Source organism: Protopterus annectens, chromosome 4.part0 (genome assembly GCF_019279795.1).
Source record: "Protopterus annectens isolate FY-2018-M chromosome 4.part0, PAN1.0, whole genome shotgun sequence".
NCBI lineage: Eukaryota > Metazoa > Chordata > Ceratodontiformes > Protopteridae > Protopterus > Protopterus annectens.
The window spans coordinates 994,431,257-994,451,273 of record NC_056733.1 but is presented as its reverse complement, the minus strand read 5'-3'; the positions used below and the strand labels follow the sequence as shown (position 1 = coordinate 994,451,273).

The 20,017-nt window shown below is 45.3% G+C and overlaps 1 protein-coding gene across 1 annotated transcript in view; it reads right to left on the bottom strand.

Annotated features, from left to right (window-relative positions):
* The window catches only part of LOC122800382 (tumor necrosis factor receptor superfamily member 16-like), a 261,184-nt gene that overhangs the window by 47,491 nt on the left and 193,676 nt on the right, over window positions 1-20,017 (bottom strand). The window contains exon 6 of the mRNA XM_044069831.1: window positions 11,881-12,020. Within this exon, the coding sequence (XP_043925766.1) occupies window positions 11,881-12,020 (140 nt within the window). The remainder of the gene's footprint in view (window positions 1-11,880; window positions 12,021-20,017) is intronic.

Sequence of the window (20,017 nt, the reverse complement as noted above, 5' to 3'; positions counted from 1 at the left end):
CAGGCACTTTGTGAAGACCCTGGGTGCAGTAGATAAGCCAAAGGGCAGTGCAGAGAATTGGTAGTGCATTGAACCCGCTGTGAATCTGAGGTATCTTCTGCAGTTTTGTCTGATAGGGACATGCAGGTATGCCTCTTTGAAGTCCAAAGTCACGAGCCAAGCTTTCTTGCCCAGCAGGGGAAGAAGCTGCTGTAATGTCAACATTTTGGATTTTGGAACATCCAGGTAAGTGTTTAGAGATGAAAGATCCAGAATGGGCCTCCAGACTTTGTCCTTTATGGGTACCAGAAAGAGTCTTGAGTAAAATCCTTGTCCTTGCTCCTGTGGTGGTACCTTTTGAATAGCTCTCATATCCATGAGTGCTGCATTTCTGAGCCTCTGCCCATTGATTTGGTGGCAGATTTGGCATTCCTTTTAACCTTGGCAGAGTGTGGAAGTGGAACCTGTAACCTTGAAATACAATGTTGAGAACCCATTTGTTTTTGGTGATCATTTGCCAGTTGTGGTAGAAGAGTGCCAGTTTTCCTCCCAAGGGGGCTGCCAAGAAGGATTTGTTTGGCAGCCGTAGTGGGAAGTCATTGGAGCTGTTTTTGACAGGTTGGGGCCTGTCTTCCCCTTCTTTCTGGCCTGATGCAACCCATTGTTGAGGCCTGTAAGTACCTTGTGTTTAACCTCTACCTCTTGGACGTCTGTATCTTCCCCTTTGAGGTCTGTCTGTAATTGGAAATGACCAATTCTTAGTTGGCCAGTTTCTGCTAAATCTAGGAGGCTGAACCTGTAAGAAATCCTTCACCGTTTGCATAGATTTTGCCTTATCCTCCATTTTCTTTAGTACCTCTTCTGCCTTAACTCCAAATAACACATCCTGCTGCAAAAGTGCATCCAATAATTTTGCTTTAACATGATCTGGTAACGTATGTTCTTTTAACCAAGCATGTCTTCTAATGACAGAGCCTGTAACTGCTGCTCTGCAGGAGGCCTCTAGAGAATCAAAACCACATTGCAAAGTATGCTTTCCCACTTGTTCAGCTGCATGCAATAAATCCTACATTTCTTTAAAATTAGGAGGATCTTATTCTGGAAGCATTTTCTGTTTTAACTGAGACAGTAAAAATTGCTGATATTTTAGCATGTAAAACTGGCAATTTAAGGCTCTCATTGCTAAAGTTGCAGACATATATACTTTCTTTCCCCATCTGTCTAATGCTCTGGAATCTCTGTCAGAGGGAACTGGATTCTTGGCTGATGAGGCCTTAACTCCTTTGGGTCCCTGAGAAATAGTTTCAGGGTCAGCAACAAGGCTTTTATACAGACATTTATGTGAGTCAGGGACTCTGTAGTATCGGTCAGGTTTAACAGGGGCTGGAGGTAAGGAATCAGGATTTAAGCTGGATTCAGAATACACATCATCCACAATATCCAACACTGGCGGAATAACAAGGGGTCTGTGTTGAGGTAATAAAAGGAAGTCTCTGAGCCTTTTCTTGGATTCTGAATAATCCCGGCCTTCCCAGTGGAAATGCTCCCTCATGGTATGTAGGGTTTCCCCAAAGGAGTAGTCCTCAGGCGGTGAGACTGATGGAATAGATTCCTCAGCATCAGAATCCTCATAAGGGGTAAGAGTATCCTAGGTCTGAGGATGAATCAGAAGAGATGGACACCTGGTCGGATGAGTCATAGTCTGCATCCTGTCTAGGCCTCTTATCAGGAGGGGGATGGGACCCCCTGATCAGAGTGATTAGGTCTTCGGCCATTTTGAGCATTTGTTTCTTAGGCATAGAAGCCTATCCTGGAGAATGCTGTATTTGTTTCTTTGACTTTAAAGGAGGCTTAGACTTAGCTGAGGGTTTAATGCTTAACTGAGTAGGTCTGAAGACACCCTCTGTAGCTGTGGGTTGCTCAGCTACTCCGGATCCCTCTGAAAGGTTAGTCTCGGTAGGCTGAAGAACTTGTGCGTCTGAATACCCAGCCATCTCCACGTGGGAGTCAGAGGCAGCTTGTGGTTCTAAAGAAGTGGTCATCAGGGGCTGCGAAGGCGCCTCGCTGAAAACCGGAGAACTGGCGACTGGCCTAGAAGAGGCTTCGTAGTCAGTTTTGGGCCTCGGATGCCTATCCTTGTCTTTGCGCTTTTTGTGTATTCTGGTCGTCGGAAGTTCTGACGGCATGGTATAATTGAATTTTCTACCACAATAATGTCAGGCAAAATCAAACCGACATTTAATAGTGTGCTTGTTAAACCTTGCAAAAAACCGACAACCAGTGACGTCGTGGTCAGGGCCTAGGCATGGGATACAATACGAATGGAAATCCTTATGAGGTATTTGCTTCCCACAAAAAATACAGTTATTAACTTTTACTGACATCGGTCTGAGGCAAGAAAATGTTTCCCCAACGGGGTACTTAGCTTTGTAGAAGACTCCGGTTCTGGATTCGGAATGAAAATCTCAGGAGACGGCCGACCGGCACTTGCGAACTGCTTTTGCTTCGGGCGCCACGTGGCAAGAAAGACTGAAGAAAATGGCGTCAGCTGCATCTTATATACCCCTGACGCACTGACGTCAGGGAGGAGGCGACAGCAACCGACACCAGACCAGGACTTGGAACTCAGGCCGACTGGGGAACCACCTGATGGCAGGATAACCCAAGTGTAATGACTGCAGCAGTGTAACACAATGAACATCTTCACCCCACCCTCTCCCCCAAAGGGCTCATATCCATACCAGAAGATTGTGCTGCCCCTAAAAATCACAAGACACCCAGGTGAAAACAGCACTCTCGAAGGCAAGAAACGCAGCATCCATGGGACCAGACAGCATCCCAGGCTGCGTGCTATGAGCTCCAAAATGAATTAACCCCTCACCTTAATACCATGTTTAACCACAGCCTCACCTCAGGCTATGTGCCCACAGAGTGGCGCATGGCAACAGTCATTGCACTCCATAAAGGAGGTGCAACCAATGACCCCGGGAATTACAGCCCCATCAGCCTGACGAGTCTCATCTGCAAGGCCATGGAGCGCATCATCATGAAACTCAAACAACGACATTATGAACCTACAAACCCTAAACCCCACCCAGTTTGGGTTCATAAAGGAAAGGTCATGTCTCCTAAATCTGGCTGACTTCTTCGAAATGGTCACTAAAGCAATAGATGAGGGAAAGGTGGTTCACACAGCATACCTTAATCTTGCAAAGGCCTTCGATACCATTCCCCACTCGGCAATTATAGACAAACTCACCAACCTAAATATAAACCCCTACGTTACAAGATGGTTGGTAACTGGCTTACGGATAGAATCCATTCAGTGAGAATGGGAAATGCTAGATCAGATTCCAAACCTGTGATTAGTGGTGTACCACAGGGCTCAGTCTTGGGACCCCTCCTGTTCGGTATCTATTTCTCTGAGGTACAAGCAAACACAGAGGGACTATGGCTAACAAAATTCGCAGACGACTGCAAACTGGGCACTATAATAGAGACTCCTACTGATGTCGACATCCTTCAAAAGGGTCTTATGGATACAGATATAAATGCCAAAAAGTGCATTGTTATCCCCTTTGGGAAAAACCAAGTACCTATCAACTACAACATAGGTGGTAGCCCACTTATCACACAGAGTGTGATAAGAGACCTAGGGACTCGGGTAGATAGTAACCTCTCCTTAGACAACCACATTGCTAAAGTGGTTAGAAAATCCTTCTACATGGCCCACATTATCACAGAGGGGTTTGCATCTAGGAATAAGGAAGTTATTGTCCCCCTCTACTCATCACTCATTGCACCCATTATTGAATATAATGCCCCATTCTGGATGTACCTAACAAGACATCTGCAACAACTGGAGCGGCCTCAAAAGTACCTTACAAAGAGGATAACGAGCCTTAAACAGATGCCCTATGCCATGAGGCTAAAAAAACTCTGACTGCACTCGGTCGCGTACCGGCTACTCAGAGGTGATCTCTGCCTGACATACAAGGCTATGTCAAACCCAGACTTGCTAGAGATACACACTCAAGGGACATAAACCTGACATCATCAATAAACAGGAAGTGTTGGAGGGACACATTCATGTCCCAGAGACTCCCCTTTCTCTGGAATAACGTCCCCATATATGTGAGGCAGAGCTCCTCATTGGCACCCTCCAAAAGAAATCTTGATGAGTGGATGGGAAACTTGAAATTCACCCCGGGAATCACTTCTGTGGCCCTGCTTGACAGGGGCACAGGTATCTAAACCACTTGGGAGGGAGGCGATAGCACAACATTTTTGGCTAGACTTTATTATGCCCTAGGACCAATAGCTTAGTACCTACCTATGAACCTATTAACACATGCTTGAAGTAAGGGGGCGGGGGGAGTTTTTTCAAGAAAAAAACTTTTCTGGGGACACCCCTCCTCCAAATTAGCCAGGCGGGCGTCAGCTGATTGAAGACACTTTCAGGGAGTGCTAAGTGATCAAAGAAATTTGGGCAGAACAAAACAGTGGAGTTTGCTTTTTTGTTGGGAGTAGGAATATTTATGCTTGGGGGGCTGTGGCGGATATCCTCTCAACATGGGGGAGGTGCAAGAGGCTTGCCAACTCAAAAATTACTGGAAATCAGTCTGCGCTTTTTTCAAAAGATCTGCATTTTTATGATAGATCTGTCGATTGACCAACATGAATGCAGTTAGCCTGGGTCCACTTCTCCAATGCGAGCACTAGGCAAAGCAAAACACTGGAAAATACAAGATAATATAAGCAGGGGGGGGGGGGCATTCACCTGGGAATGACTCCTGAGATGAGCTGTGCAAGCCTGCTGGACTCTGTCTTAGCAGTTTAGGATGAATCTCATCTATGATCTTAAGGTATTTCACTTAGCAAGTAGAACACAAAGAATGATGTAAACACCTTTAAGAGCTGGCCAGGAAGGATCTGAGTGAGTGGTTGCTGCAAGCTCACCCATCCTGGAGGGATGGAGGTGGCTTAGCTCCCCACATGGAGTGACACCTACTGGGAGCACTAGGTGTTACCCAGATGAGAGTGAGCCTGCCAAGGCTGTGCAGTCACACTGCTTAACTCCAGTAATCAGAGGAATGTGGAATGCAACCGCACACTTCTCCTCAGGGGACTGCAATAGGGGAGTTGGTAGAGCTGCTAATGGGGAAGGTTGCTCCCAGTGGGGAAAAGTAAGGCTTTCCTAGAGGACTAGCAACCTGGGGGGCTACTCCCCATCACCTATCAACAGGCTCTTGCAGGGAAAAGAAAGCTGACTGGAGACCCTTGTTGGTAGTACTTGGCTCCTGTAGCTCCAAAACTGGCTCCATTGAGTTACATCCTGAGAAGAGTAAAAACAAAAAGGATGTAAACACACACTGGAATTTGGGTACTTGCATATAATTTTATTTTTGTAGTACGGTGCAGACTTTCACATCAAGTTTGACCTACTTCAGGACCTCTCCAATCTCCATTCCTGTTCGGAAGGAAAGCAGCAAGTCTTCAGCTGGCACAACACAAAATGTATGCTTTTGTGGTTTTATACTATTCTCATTCCATGCACAACAACCTCCCATTTCCTTACCCTGAGGAGTGCTGTATCAATGGGGAAAAGGGATTATCCATCCACAACTAGAACAGTCTCCCAACTCTTACTACCTCCAGAAAAACAACCTTCAGACACACAAAACTCAAACAAAACTGACCAAGCAACTTGAGCATGCAAGCTGCTTAGATGCCTACTGGATCATGCAGAATGTGATTCCACGATTGATTTACCTCATGTGCAAATTGTGCCCTCGAACACCTTGCACCCGGAACAGCTACTCACCTTTGAGCATTGCAAGAATTCTCTGAACAAGTTATCAAGGCATTACAGCATCTGATGACCAAGATCTACTGATCAAATCATTTATCAGTGCCCGACATGTGACAAGTATGAACTGATGAAATTGTTTAGCAGTGGCCGGGCATGTGTTCTAGGTATGGAATAAACAAGAGATCACACAATCTTCAACAGAGCACTTGTTTTGTCAGGCAACATCCTGATTTAGCTTACACTGCTAAATTTGTGAACTTTTGTAAGATCATCTCCAAATACCACTTTGTTACCAGTTCAAGAAAAACAATTACATTATTACAGGCAAACAGAAAGTACAGTTGTGTACACCTACCATAAATGTAGATGTTCGAGTGTCTTCACTGTTGCAGTCATGACTGTAGGGTTCTCCTCTGCTGGCAGGCAGTCCCAGGTCGGCCAGAATCCCAAAGTCTGGGTCCGGCGTCGGCTGTTCAACCATGCTCCCTGACGTCAGAGCGCCAGGAGTACAAAGCTGACAGCAGACGCCATCTTCTCCAGTTTTTCTTGCCCCAGATGTCAGGAGTCCCAAAATGAAAAAGGTCCCATAACCTTTGCAAATACACCTCAGAAGAATGGTGAAAAAAGGAAATACACAAAAGTAAAAATAAGAGGGGACAGGAGGGAGGGAAACCCAGACTGCAACAGTGAAGACACTCGAACATCTACATTTATGGTAGGTGTACACAACTGTACTATGTTCATCATGTTTCACTGTTGCAGTCATGACTGTAGAGTAGAATCCCAAAGTTGAAAGAAAGGGAGGTGGTCATAAAGAGGAAGGGGCAGCTAAAAGGCCCTGCAAGACTGCAGAGGCAAAGTCTGCCCTAGACTTAGAGTAGAGAGGTAGATTGTAGTGCTTAGAAAATGTATGCACTGAACTCCAAGTTGCAGCTTCCAAAATATCCTGGGTAGGAACTCCCCTGAGGAAGGCCGCAGAAGTGGCAGCAGCTCTGGTGGAATGAGTTCGTATACTCCCTGGGATTTGCTTTCCATGGTGAGAATAACAAAATCTGATTCCATGAGCAATCCATTTAGAAATGGTCTGTTTTGAAATGGCTTTACCTTGGGAACTGGAAGCATAAGAAAAACAATTGCTCTGATTTTCTGATGTCCTTAGTTCTGTTCAGATAAAAACGTAGCTGTCTGTGTACATCCAAGGAATGTAAGATCCTTTCTCCTTTATTTTGAGGAGTGGGGAAAAAGGTTGGCAAGTGTATAGTCTGAATTAAAGCCACTTTGGAAACCACCTTAGGCATGAAGGTAGGATTAGTCCTCAAAGATACCCTGTCTTGATGAAAAATAATATAAGGTTCCACAGCCATTAGAGCTTGTAACTCTGAAACCCTCCTGGCAGAGGTAAGGGCTAACAGGATGGCTGTCTTCCAAGATAAAAACTTGATGTCAGAAGAAGCAGCAGGCTCAAAAGGAGGCAAGGTTAGTTTTTCCAAAACATAGTTGAGATCTCAAGCAGGAATAGGAGGAGATCTAGGAGGTCTTAAGTTCTTAGCTCCTCTGAGGAACTGTCGCATGAGCTGGTGGGAAAAGATGGGAGGGTCTGTATTATAATGAGCAGAAATAGCAGAGGCATGTATTTTAATGGAAGAGAAAGAGAGACCCTTATGTAAGAGATCTGTCAAGTAAAGTAAAATTAAAGTAATGTTGGGAAGAAGAGGATCAGAATCCTGAGCCTGCATCCAGGAACAAAATATTTTCCATTTTCCTGCATAAGATTTTCTAGTGATAGGACATGTATTTTAATGGAAGAGAAAGAGAGACCCTTATGTAAGGGATCTGTCAAGTAAAGTAAAATTAAAGTAATGTTGGGAAGAAGAGGATCAGAATCCTGAGCCTGCATCCAGGAACAAAATCTTTTCCATTTTCCTGCATAAGATTTTCTAGTGATAGGACGTCTGGCTTCTAATATGACATCCATAACCTGCTTGGGCAGTAAAGAAGAAATTAAAGGCCCTGGATTAACCAGGCCCGCCAGACAGAGTTCTGACATGCCAGTGTAGAAACTGACCCTGATGTTGAGACAGAAGGTTCGGAGACTGAGGTAAAACCCAAGGGGGCTCCAGGCATAGTTTTTTTAGAGTTGGATACCAAAACTGCCGAGGCCAATTTGGAGCCAGCAAGATGATCATCTTGGGCTTGTCCTGTTTTATCTTCAATAAAACACATGGAAGAAGAGGGAGAGGCAGAAAGGCATATCCAGAGAGGTTCCTCCAACTGAATGACAGGGCGTCCACTCTCCAAGCTTCTCTGTGGAAAATCCTGGTGCAAAAATTCTGTAGCTGATGATTGAGATGGGATGCAAAGAGGTCTATGTGAGGACATCCCCAGACTGCTGTTATCATCTTGAATATTTTGGTGTCCAGCATCCACTCGTGTGGATCCGAAAGATGTCTGCTCAGACTGTCTGCCAGGAAGTTTTGTTTCCCTGGTAGAAACTGAGCCTGAAGATCCAGATTGCAAGATAGAGCTGTGCCCCATAGATCCATGGCTAGTCTGCAAAGGGGGTAGGAATGATCCCCCTTGCTTGTTTATGTACCACATAACTGTGGTGTTGTCTGTCTGTATTAACAGTTGTCCTGGTTGTAAGAGATTCCTGAAGGCCAATAGAGCTTTCTGAACGGCTAGCATTTCCTTTAAATTGATACGCAGGTGCTTCTGATCCTTTGTCCAAAGGCCCTGCAAACAATTGCCCTGAAAATGGGCTCCCCAAGCATAATCCGAGGCGTCCGTGGTTAGAATCTGAGAGGCAGGAGGCAGACGGAAGGGCTTCCCTTTGTTTAGAGCACATGCCTTGGACCACCAAAGAAATTCCTTTTGAAGGCAAGGAAGAACGGAGATCAGTATGTCTAAACTGTGGCAATGCTGAGACCATACACTTTTTAGGTACCACTGTATTTTCCTCATGTGTAGTCTTGCATATGGCATGAGAAGGATGCAGGAGGCCATGTAACCCAAGGCCTGCAGGAATTTCCTTGCAGATAGATGAGTTAAAGTTGCCAAAGTTTTGAAAGTTGAAGCCAGCTGTAACTGTTTTTCAGAAGTCAGAAATGCCATCTGGGTTGTGGTGTTTAGAAGTGCACCCAGAAAAGTTACCTGTTGTGATGGTGTCAAATTTGACTTTTTTATGTTTACAGAGAATCCCAGGAACTTGAGGAGGTTCTGTACAAATTCTAGATGCTGGAGTAAGACATCCTTGCTGTCTGCCTGAATGAGACAATCATCCAGATAAGGGTAAATTTGAATTCCCTTTAGTCTGCAGTGAGCCACTACTGGAGCCAGGCATTTGGTGAAGACCCTGGGCGCAGTAGATAATCCAAAGGGCAGCAGGGCAGCGCAGAGAATTGAAAGTGCCTCGATCCGGCTTTGAACCCGAGGTATTTTCTGCGATCCTGCCTGATGGGAATGTGTAAATATGCCTCCTTTAAATCCAAAGTTACCATCCATGCATTCTTGGACAGCATTGGAAGTAGCTGCTGTAGAGTAAGCATCTTGAATTTTGGAACCTCTAGAAAGGTGTTCAAGACAGACAGATCCAGAATGGGTCTCCATGAGTTTTGCTTCCTTGGGACTAGAAAGAGCCTTGAATAAAACCCTTTTCCTATCTCTGAAAGAGGAACCATCTCTATGGCATTCATAGCCAAAAGAGCTTCCACCTGGTTTAAGGCCTCCGTCCATTGATGTTTTGGAAGGTCTGGCCACCCGCTTGGCCTTGGCAAGGTATGTGAAAATGGAATTTGTGACCTCTTAAAACCACATCCAAAACCCATTTGTCTTGGGTTATTTGAGTCCAATTTTGATAAAAAAAGAGAGTTTTCCTCCGAGAGGGGCTTCCAGGGAAGAAGTTCCTGTAGCCCCACAGAGGGAGTCATTGAGATTGTTTCCTTTGAGATTGTGACCTGTCCTCTCCTCCCCTAGGGGTGGAAGCAGTCCACTGTCTTGGTCTATAAGCAGCTTGTGATTGAGGCCTCCCTCTGGAACGTCTGTATCTACCCCTCTGAGGCCTGTCTGAAGTGGGAAAGGACCAATTTTTAGAAGGCCAATTCCTGCTAAATCTAGGAGGCTGTACTTGTAAGAAATATTTAACTGTTTGCATTGATTTCGCCTTATCCTCCATCTTTTTAATCACCTCTTCAGCTTTCGATCCAAACAAAACATTAGGCTGAACAGGAGCATCCAATAATTTTGCCTTTACCTGTTCAGGCAAATTTTGTTCCTTTAGCTATGCATGCCTCCTAATGACTGTGCCAGAGGCCGCAGTTCTACAAGAAGCCTCCAAGGCATCAAATCCACAGTGTAAACCATGCTTCCCAACTTGTTCAGTGGCATGTAATAAGTCATGTAATTCCTTATCCTCTGCACAGGCAGAAATGGAAGTAAGCTTTTGTTTTAAGACAGACAATAGAAATTGCTGGTATTTAAACATATGAAACTGACAGTTTAAAGCCCTAATGGACAAAGTAGCAGAAGTGTACACCTTTTTGCCCCATCTATCTAAGGAGTGAGAATCCTTTTCAGTAGGAGTAGGATTTTTGGCAGAAGCGGCTTTAGCTCCCTTAGGACCCTGAGAAATGGTTTCAGGGTCAGCAGAAGGGTTCTTGTATAAAAACTGATGGGAATCAGAAACCCTGTAATATCTATCAGGCTTCATAGGAGCAGGAGGAAAAGAGTCAGGGGTTAAGTTAGCCTCTGAAAAGGCATCATCCACAATATCCAAAACAGGAGGAATAGCCAGGGGTCTATGTTGGGGAAGAAGAAAAAATTCCCTCAGCCTTTTCTTGGATTCCGAATACTCCTGCCCTTCCCAGTGGAAATGTTCCCTTATTTCATGCAAAGTTTTCCCAAAAGAGAAATCCTCAGGGGGAGAAGCTGAAGGAATGGATTCTTCCAGCATCAGAAACCTCATAAGGAGGGAAAGAATATTCCTGATCAGAAGAAGAAACTGAGGAAACAGAAGCCTGATCAGAGGAATCATAAGAAACATCCTGCCTTGGCCTTTTGTCTGGAGGGGGATGAGAACCCCTAATCATAGTAAGTAAATCCTCCGCCATCTTGAGTAACTGTTTCTGTGACTTGGGAGCTGGTTCAGAAGAAGCCTGTGTAGAAGTCTTTGATTTTGAAGGAGTCTTTGCCTTTGCCTTTATTAGTAGCTGAGTAGGCCTGAAAACCCCTTCGGAAGCCGGTACCTGCACAGCGGCTCCGGACCCGTCCGAAGGTCCTGCAACAGAAATATTTAAAGGCCTGATTGGAAGGCCTGATTGGCTCCTCATGAGAGTCCGTTTCAGCTGTCGGTTCTGAAATGGCCGACGACAGGGGCTGCAAAAGCGCCTCACTGACGGCCGAACCTGAAGCAGGCTCCGCTTGTGCGCTATCATCAGATTTGGACCTCGGAGGCCTGTCTTTATCCTTGTGACGTTTATGAACTCTGGTAGCCAGGATTGTATCCAACGATATTTTGTAGTTAAAGCGCCTACCGAAGTAATGAAAAGCAAAATCGTACCTTCGCTTAATTATACGTTGACTGAATCTAGCACAAAACCGACAACTAGCTACATCGTGGTCAGGGCCCAAGCAAGGAATACAGTAAGAATGAAAATCCTTATGAGGTATTTGCTTCCCACATGAAATACAATTATTAACTTTTTCTGACATCGGAGTGGAGCAAGAAAAAAGTTTCCCCAACGGGGTACTTAGCTTTGAGTGGAGAAGAAAGTCTTTGGACCGAAGTATTATCAGTGAAATTCGTCAGGAGTCTGCCGACTGGCAAATGCGAACTGCTATCACCGCACGGCAAGAAAGACTGGAGAAGATGGCGTCGGCTGTCAGCTTTGTAATCCTGGCGCTCTGACATCAGGGAGCATGGTTGAACAGCCGATGCCGGACCCAGACTTTGGGATTCTGGCCAACCTGAGACTGCCTGCCGGCAGGGGAGAACTCTACAGTCATGACTGCAACAGTGAAACACGATGAACATCAAAAAGTTTGCGCATTCCACATCACTCATCTCTTTAGGAAAACCAACTGAGCACACTTACTTTTGTTCTGCTGTTCCTGTAGGCTGTGTGTATCAAGGAAGACCCCACTGTCACTGTGGAGTTTCTCACCCTCTGGGGAAGTGCCCAACTCACCAGCCCTGGCTTTGGCTAGCTGCCTCTTCTGTTTGCAGGTGTTCCAACTGCAAAGAATAGAACACAGTATGAAATGGACATGACCATACTAGATTCACACAGCTTTTGCAACACAAAATTTACTGGCTCAAGTGCATTTACCCAAGGGGGTGGGGGTGGGGGGGCACAAAGGCATACATGAAGCGTATTGAAAAAAATATTCTTTAGAAACGTTATTTTACACTATTCATGGGAAACATTCATTAACTCTATAGACTAGGAAACATACAATGCCTCCAACTTACAGGCACATTTCCTAGAGTTTAACACACATGTCCTTGATCAGTTAGTATACACTCCAACCACAGGTTCAAACATACTGGACCTTGTCCTCACCGGTATGGAAGATTGCTGGTGGAGGTCAGATCTCAAAGTTGACTCCTTCAAGATAAAAATCAGTTTGGAAAACCCAGTAGAAAGTACAGTTTTGTACCTACCATAAATGTAGATGTCCGATAGGAATGCATCTGCAGTCCTTACAAATGGGTTGTCCTGTCGTCAGGCAGCCCTTCGGTCGGCCGGATTCCAAAGTCTGGGTCTGGCTTCGGCTGGTGTCATGCTTCACCCGACGTCATAGCTGCAGTTATTCGGGTATAAAGGCATCAGCCGATGCCATTTTCCTCAGTGTTTCTTGCCCCAGATGCCAGGTGCCCTCTTGGATGGCTAAATTTGGATAAATGCCAATGTTTCCAAATAGTAGAGAGCAAACACATAAAATAAGCATGTATGTACATATATACAAACAAATACACCATAATAGATCCCCCCCAAGCTAGCTGAAGGATGGCAAATACCCTAGGAGTACCACAGAGGGGAAGGTGGGTGGGTAATCCTGACTGCAGATGCATTCCTATCGGACATCTACATTTATGGTAGGTACAAAACTGTACTATGTCCTTCAAGGATGCATCTGCAGTCCTTACAAATTGGTAGAATACCATAGCCAAACTAGGGGAGGAGGAAAAAAGGAAAGATTATGGTGTAGTTAGGATCCCTTGCAAAACAGCAGTGGCAAAACCTGCTCAGGATCTAGAGTATAAAGGTAAATTGTAATGCTTGGCAAATGTATGCACGGAGGTCCTAAGTAGCAGCCTCTATAATGTCCTTGGTAGCCACTCCTCGTAAGAAGGCTGTGGTAGTGGCTGTAGCCCTTGTGGAGTAAGGCCTGATGTTCTCTGGAGTCTTCTTTCCATGGTAGGAGTAACAAAATCTAATGCAATTTCCTATCCATTTGGAGATTGTCTGCTTTGAAATTGGTTTTCCTTCCTTTCCTGTTGCATATGCTACCAGAAGCTGGTCAGTTTTTCTTTTGGACTTGGTCCTCTCCAGGTAGTAGCGTAATTGTCTATGTACATCCAAGGTATGCAACAGTCTTTCTCCCCTGTTCTGAGGGTTGGGGAAGAATGTAGGTAGGTGGATAGCCTGATTTAAAGACACTCTGGATACCACCTTAGGCATAAATGTAGGATTTGTTCTCATGGACACTCTATCTTGATGGAAGATCAGGAAGGGTTGCACTGCCATTAATGCCTGTAGTTCAGAGACCCTTCTTGTTGAGGTGATTGCCAGCAGGAAAGCAGTCTTCCAGGATAAGTATTGTAATTCTGCTGTTGCTGCTGGCTCGAAAGGAGGAAGTGTCAATTTTTCTAGCACAAAGTTCAAGTCCCATGCTGGCAATGGTGGTTTCCTGGGAGGTTTTACATTTTTAATTCCTCTCAGAAACTGCCTGAGCAGAGGATGTGAGAAGACAGGAGGATCCAAGCTGTATTCTGCTGAAATGGCTGATGCATGTATCTTGATGGAAGAATAGGACAGGCCTGTATGGAAGAGCTCTGCCAAGTACTCCAGGATGTTGGCTATGTTTACCAGTGCCACATCTTCTCCCTTTGCAGTACTCCAAATGAGATATCTTTTCCATTTTGCTGCATAATTCTTTCTTGTTGAAGGTCGTTGCTGCATAATTCTTTCTTGTTGAAGGTCTACGAGCCTCAAGGATTATGTCTTTAACCCTTTGGGATAAATTTGGGTTAATATTTCTTATGTAATGTTCCAGGCAGTTAGCTGCAGAGTTTTCAGGTTTGGATGCAGGATGTAGTTGTTCTGTGTTAACAGCAATGGGATCAGTGGTAGTGCCCATATTTGTTCCAGAGACATGCTCCTCAGCAATGGGTACCAATGTTGCCTTGGCCAGTCTGGAGCTATCAGAATGATCCTCAGACATTCCTCTTTGATCTTCAAAAGCACCTTGTGCATCAAAGGAAGTGGTGGGAATGCGTATGCGGTCAGGTTCTTCCAACTGAAAGATAGGGAGTCCACCTTCCAAGCAAGTGGGTGGTACGTCCTTGTGCAGAATCTCTTTAGCTGGTGATTGAGTGGGGATGCAAATAAGTCTATTTGTGGTAATCCCCATTCTCTTGTGATGGCTTTGAAGATGTCCGGATGCAGCATCCATTCGTGGGCATCCGTGGTAGTTCTGCTTAGTATGTCTGCTAGAATGTTTTCTTTTCCGGTACAAAAATTGCTTGTAACTGAATGTTGTAGCTCAGAGCCACATCCCATAGGTCCAGTGCCAGCCAGCATAGAGGGTATGAATGTGTGCCTCCCTGTTTGTTGATGTACCACATAACTGTGGTGTTGTCTGTCCTTATAATCAACTGACCTTCTTGGAGAAATGGTCTGAATGACTGGATTGCCAATTTTACTGCCAGCATTTCCTTTAGATTTATGTGCAGGCGCAGCTGGTCTTGAGTCCATAAGCCTTGTATGCACTTGTCCAGCATGTGTGCCCCCCAACCGAGGTCTGATGCATCTGTCGTGATGGTTTGGCTTGGTTGATTGTTGCAGAAGGGCAATCCTGTGTTTGATTGACAGGCCTGAGCCCACCATAGGAACTCCTGCTTCAGGCATGGGATTATTGGAATTTTGGTTTCTAGGCTGTGCTTGTGTTGAGACCACAAATTCTTTAGGTACCACTGTAGCTTTCTCATATGCAGCCTGGCATGAGGGACCAGAATTATGCAGGATGCCATGAAGCCTAGGGCTTGCAGTACTCTCCTTGCAGTTAGATGGTTCTGCTTTGTTAATGCCAAGAAGTAGAGAGGTAGTTGCTCTTTCTTTTCTGCAGTTAGGAATGCCATTTGTTTTGATGTGTCCAGCTCTGCACCCAGAAAGGTTATTCTTTGGGATGGAATCAGCCTTGACTTTTTTATATTGACTGTATATCCCAGTGCTTGCAGCAGGTAAATGACTCTTTGTAAGTCTTCTGTTAGCTTGCTTTTGTTGTCCGCTTGTATCAGGCAGTCGTCCAGGTAGGGGTAAATTTGGATTCCCTGAAGTCTGCAATGAGCAATTACTGATGCCAGGCATTTCGTGAACACTCTGGGCGCAGTAGATAAGCCAAAGGGCAATGCTGAGAATTGATAATGCTCTGATCCTGCAAGAAATCTGAGGTATCTTCTGCAATTTGGTCGTATGGGGACGTGCAGGTATGCCTCCTTGAGATCTAGAGTTACCAGCCAAGACCCCTTGCCCAGCATGGGAAGAAGCTGCTGTAGGGTCAAGCATTTTGAATTTTGGAACAATGAGGAATGTGTTTAAAGCGGACAGGTCCAGAATAGGCCTCCATTTGCTCTCTTTTCTTGGTACCAGGAAGAGTCTGGAGTAAAATCCCTTTCCTTGTTCCATAGATGGTACCTTTTCCACAGCTCTCATTCTTAATAATTGAGATATTTGCTTTAGAGCTTCTGCCCTTTGAGTAGGTGGTAGGTTTGGCATTCCTCTCTTTGCTGGTAGAGTATGGAAATGGAACCTGTAACCTTGGTCTATAGTTTGCAAAATCCATTTTTCCCTTGTGATGCAATGCCAGTTTTTTGAAAATAATGTTAGCTTTCCGCCTAAGGGTGCTTCCAGTTGTTCCCTGGTAGGCGGTGTCACAGCCAAGTCACTGCAATTGTGTTGTTGTAATGGTGGTGGCTGCGTCTGTGCCTCGCTGGTTGTTACCTTGCCACTGGCATCCCCTGTAGGCACCCCTGGATTGGTTTCTGCCTCTTGAATGCCTATTCCTGCCTCTCTGTGTCTTAGAGGAGTCCGGAAAGGACCAATTCTTGGAGGGCCAGTTCCTGCTAAACCTTGGAGGTTGAACCTGTAAGAAATCTTTCACTGTTTGTACAGATTTCGCCTTCTCTTCCATCTTTTTTAGTACCTGCTGTGCAGGGGAACCAAATAAATTGACTTTGTCCATGGGAGCATCTAAAAGCTTTGATATGACATGGTCTGGTAATGCCTGCTCTTTCAACCATGCATGTCTCCCGATAACTGTGCCAGTCATGGCTGATCTAAAGGAAGCCTCCAGTGCATCATAGCCGCATTTTAAGGAATGGTTACTAACCTGCTGTATGTTATGTACCATTTCCTGAACATATTTCTTATCTAAAGATTCTTCAGAGGACAGCTTTTTAGTTAACTGGTCTAGCATAAACTCTTGATATTGAATCATATGAAATTGGCAGTTCAAAGCCCTAGCTGACAAAGTAGCAGAGGTGTAAACTTTTTTACCCCATCGCTCTAAGGACCTGGATTCCCTTTCAGAGGGGGTTTTTAGTAGATGTAGTTGCTACAGCTTTAGGGCCCTGGGAGATAGTCTCTGGATCTGCAAATGGAGCCTTGTATAAATGGTGATGAGTGTCCGGGACCCTGTAGAACCTATCGGGCTTAGCAGGGGCCGGAGGTAATGAATCAGGAGCAGTGCAAGCATTATTAAATGCATCATCTACAACAGAAAGAACTGGAGGTATAGCTAAAGGCCTATGCTGTGGCAAATGTAGAAAGGTTCTAAGCCTTTTTCTGGAGTCTGAGAAATCTTGACCCTGCCACTGAAATTGTTCCCTCATAGCATGCAAGGTTTCCCCAAAGGAAAATTCCTCAGGTGGAGAGGCTGAAGGAATGGACTCTTCAGCATCAGAGTCCTCGTAAGGAGAATAAGGAGCCTCAGGAGGGTCTGTATGTTCTGAGTCATCAGAGGAATCATCTGTGGATACTGGCTCTGGGGGCTCTGCTCTAGGCCTCTTCTCTGGAGGTGGATGAGAGGTCCTGTCTGGATGAGGCTGGGATCCACGAATTAAAGAAATGAGATCCACAGCCAAAGAAAGCATATGGGAACTGGTGCTGGGCCTGTGAGAGGGGGGCTTGACAGGCACCGTTTTTGAAGCTTTAGCTGCTTTAGCCCTGGTAAAGGCCTTAATAGACATGGCTGCAGGAGGCCTAGCAGCTCCATGTGCAGGGGTTGAAATATCCAAGGGAATAGTGTCTGATAATTCCTGAGAAACCGCAACTGCAGGTTGGATTTCAGAAGCCGATTCCACCAGGTTAGAAGAGGCCTCGGTAGAAGGCATGTTTTCGGCTGGGGAAAGAACCGCTTGCTCGGTTTCAGCCGAAACCGAGACACTCGTGGTTGGCTTAACCGCGGTTTCGGCCGAAACCGCGGACCGCGAGTGTCGGTCCTTTTCCCTGCGTTTTTTGGTTATTTGTGAAGTCGGAGGATCCGACGGCATGATATAAGCAAAATCAGAGCCGAATAACTGTTCTGCAAACTCCGACCGGCGTCTAAGCGTCCGTCGGTTAAAAGAAGCACAGGCTAGACAAGCTGCTACGTCGTGGTCTGGGCCTAAACAAGGTAAGCAGTAAGAGTGGAAATCTTTATGAGGTATTTGTTTCCCACGAGTTAAACAGTTATTCACTTTTTCTGACATCGGCTGAGGCAAGAAAGAGTCCCCAACGGGGTACTTAGCTTTTTAGAAGTCTTCGAAGTAGTATTCGGTAGTAGTAATCTCTGGTTCTGACCAACCGGCACTTGCGAACAGCTTCTGCTTCGGGCACCACGCGGCAAGAAAGACTGGGGAAAATGGCGTCGGCTGATGCCTTTATACCCGAATAACTGCAGCTATGACGTCGGGTGAAGCGCGACACCAGCCGAAGCCAGACCCAGACTTTGGAATCCGGCCGACCGAAGGGCTGCCTGACGACAGGACAACCCATTTGTAAGGACTGCAGATGCATCCTTGAAGGACATCATGGTACAGTTAGAATGTAATTTGCTTTAGAACAGTTCCTATTAAGCAGTAGTTTGTCAAAAATTCAATGCTCCACCTAACTCCAAGCTCACAACAGTCTTTGTACAGTGTTTCTGTGAAGAATTCTGCAAACATGTGAACGACTGCATAGAGACTGCTGCATCTACCAGAAGTAAGCCCCAAACAAACCCCCAACAAACAGACCACACTGGTGGACTCCAAACCATAACAAGGTATATATAACAAAAGAAAAAAAGTCACGGACATAATCAGAAAGAGCAGCTCTCATATAATGACAAGTGCTCACCAACTGAACTAAACAGGAAACTAAGAGTACTGATTAAATCCAACAAGGCTAATTAAGAGCTCAAGATAGCCTCTCAAGCTGAAGACCACCACAAGGCCTTCTACAGCTATGTCTGAAATCTCAAAGGTAACACACAGCAGTGTGCTGAACTGGTAGTAAATGTACCATCTTCACTGATTAGAGTGACACACCAAACATGCTGGCTGACGAATTCAACTTAAAGTTCACCTCCACCCTCCCCCATCACCCCCATGAAATCCCTACTAGCATAACAAGCATTAATAGTGGTCAAAAACACAGCATCAGTGGGGCCCGGCAATATCATAGGCAATCTCCTAAATAGCCTGAAACATGACCTATCAGGATCACATAATTCACTTTACAATCACAGCCTCAAACCACAGGCTATGTACCAAGAGTTGGAGGACAGCAACTGTTATACCCCTTCACAAGACTGGACCATCAACAGACCCTGAAAACTACATACCTATTAGTCCAACTAGTCTAATATGCAAAGGCATGGAATGAATTATTATGGAAATGATTAAGAAAGGCACTGACACTGGTCCCCCATCTCAGGTCGTTTTTCTCAGGAGATGGTCATGACTGCTCAGTCTGGTGGAAGGTACCCAAGGCAATGGACAAAGAGAAAATGGTACATACTACCTACCTAGATCAGGCCAACACATTAAATATAATACCCCACTCAAGTATTACAGACACACACACTGTACTAGGCATAAATCCATACATAACTCAATGGATTGCCAGCTGGTTCACGGATAGAACCCAAGAAGTCAGGACTGCTGAGACCACCTCTGCCAAGAGGCAGATCACCAGCAGAGTATCATAGGGATCCATGCTGGGCCCACTACTGTTTGGCATCTACTTCTCGGAGGTCAAGGCTAATGTCAAGGACCTCTAGTTCACCAAGTTTTCTGATGACTGCGAGTTCATAAATTACCTCCGTGATACCAACAACCTAAAGAAGGTATAACACAGACAAATGGCTGATGCCAAAGCACAGGTTAAAACTCAATGAAAAGAAGTGTATTACAGTGCCTTTTGGGAATAAGTCATCCCAGGCAAATTACTCCATTGATAAGACACCCATAAGAGTTGACCAAGTAGCTGCAGACACAGTACAGTTGTGTACACTTACCATAAATGTAGATGTTTGAATGTATTCATTGTTGCAGTCCTGACTTGTGGTACATCCTGCCATAGAAGTACTTGGCCGGCCTGACTACCAGATTAAAAGTCTTCCCTCCTCCTCCTATGACCAGTGGACATACTTGACTGACATCAGTATGCTGGGGTTTAAGAGGCGTCCACCTATGTCATTACCACAGTTGTTTTCTTGCCCATTGTAGTTCGGAGCTCCCCCCAACAGGAGCAGGTCAAGGCCAGATGGATAGGGCAAGGATTCCTAGGCAGGAAAGGGTAGTCAGGAGGGATCCTCAGTACATGAGAAAACACAATAGCTACCCTGTAGGCTATGGGGGAAGAAGGGAGGGAAAGATGACTGCAACAGTGAATACACTTGAACATCTACATTTATGGTAAGTGTACACAACTGTACTATGTTCTTCATGTTTCACTGTTGCAGTCCTGAGTTGTGGGGAATTTT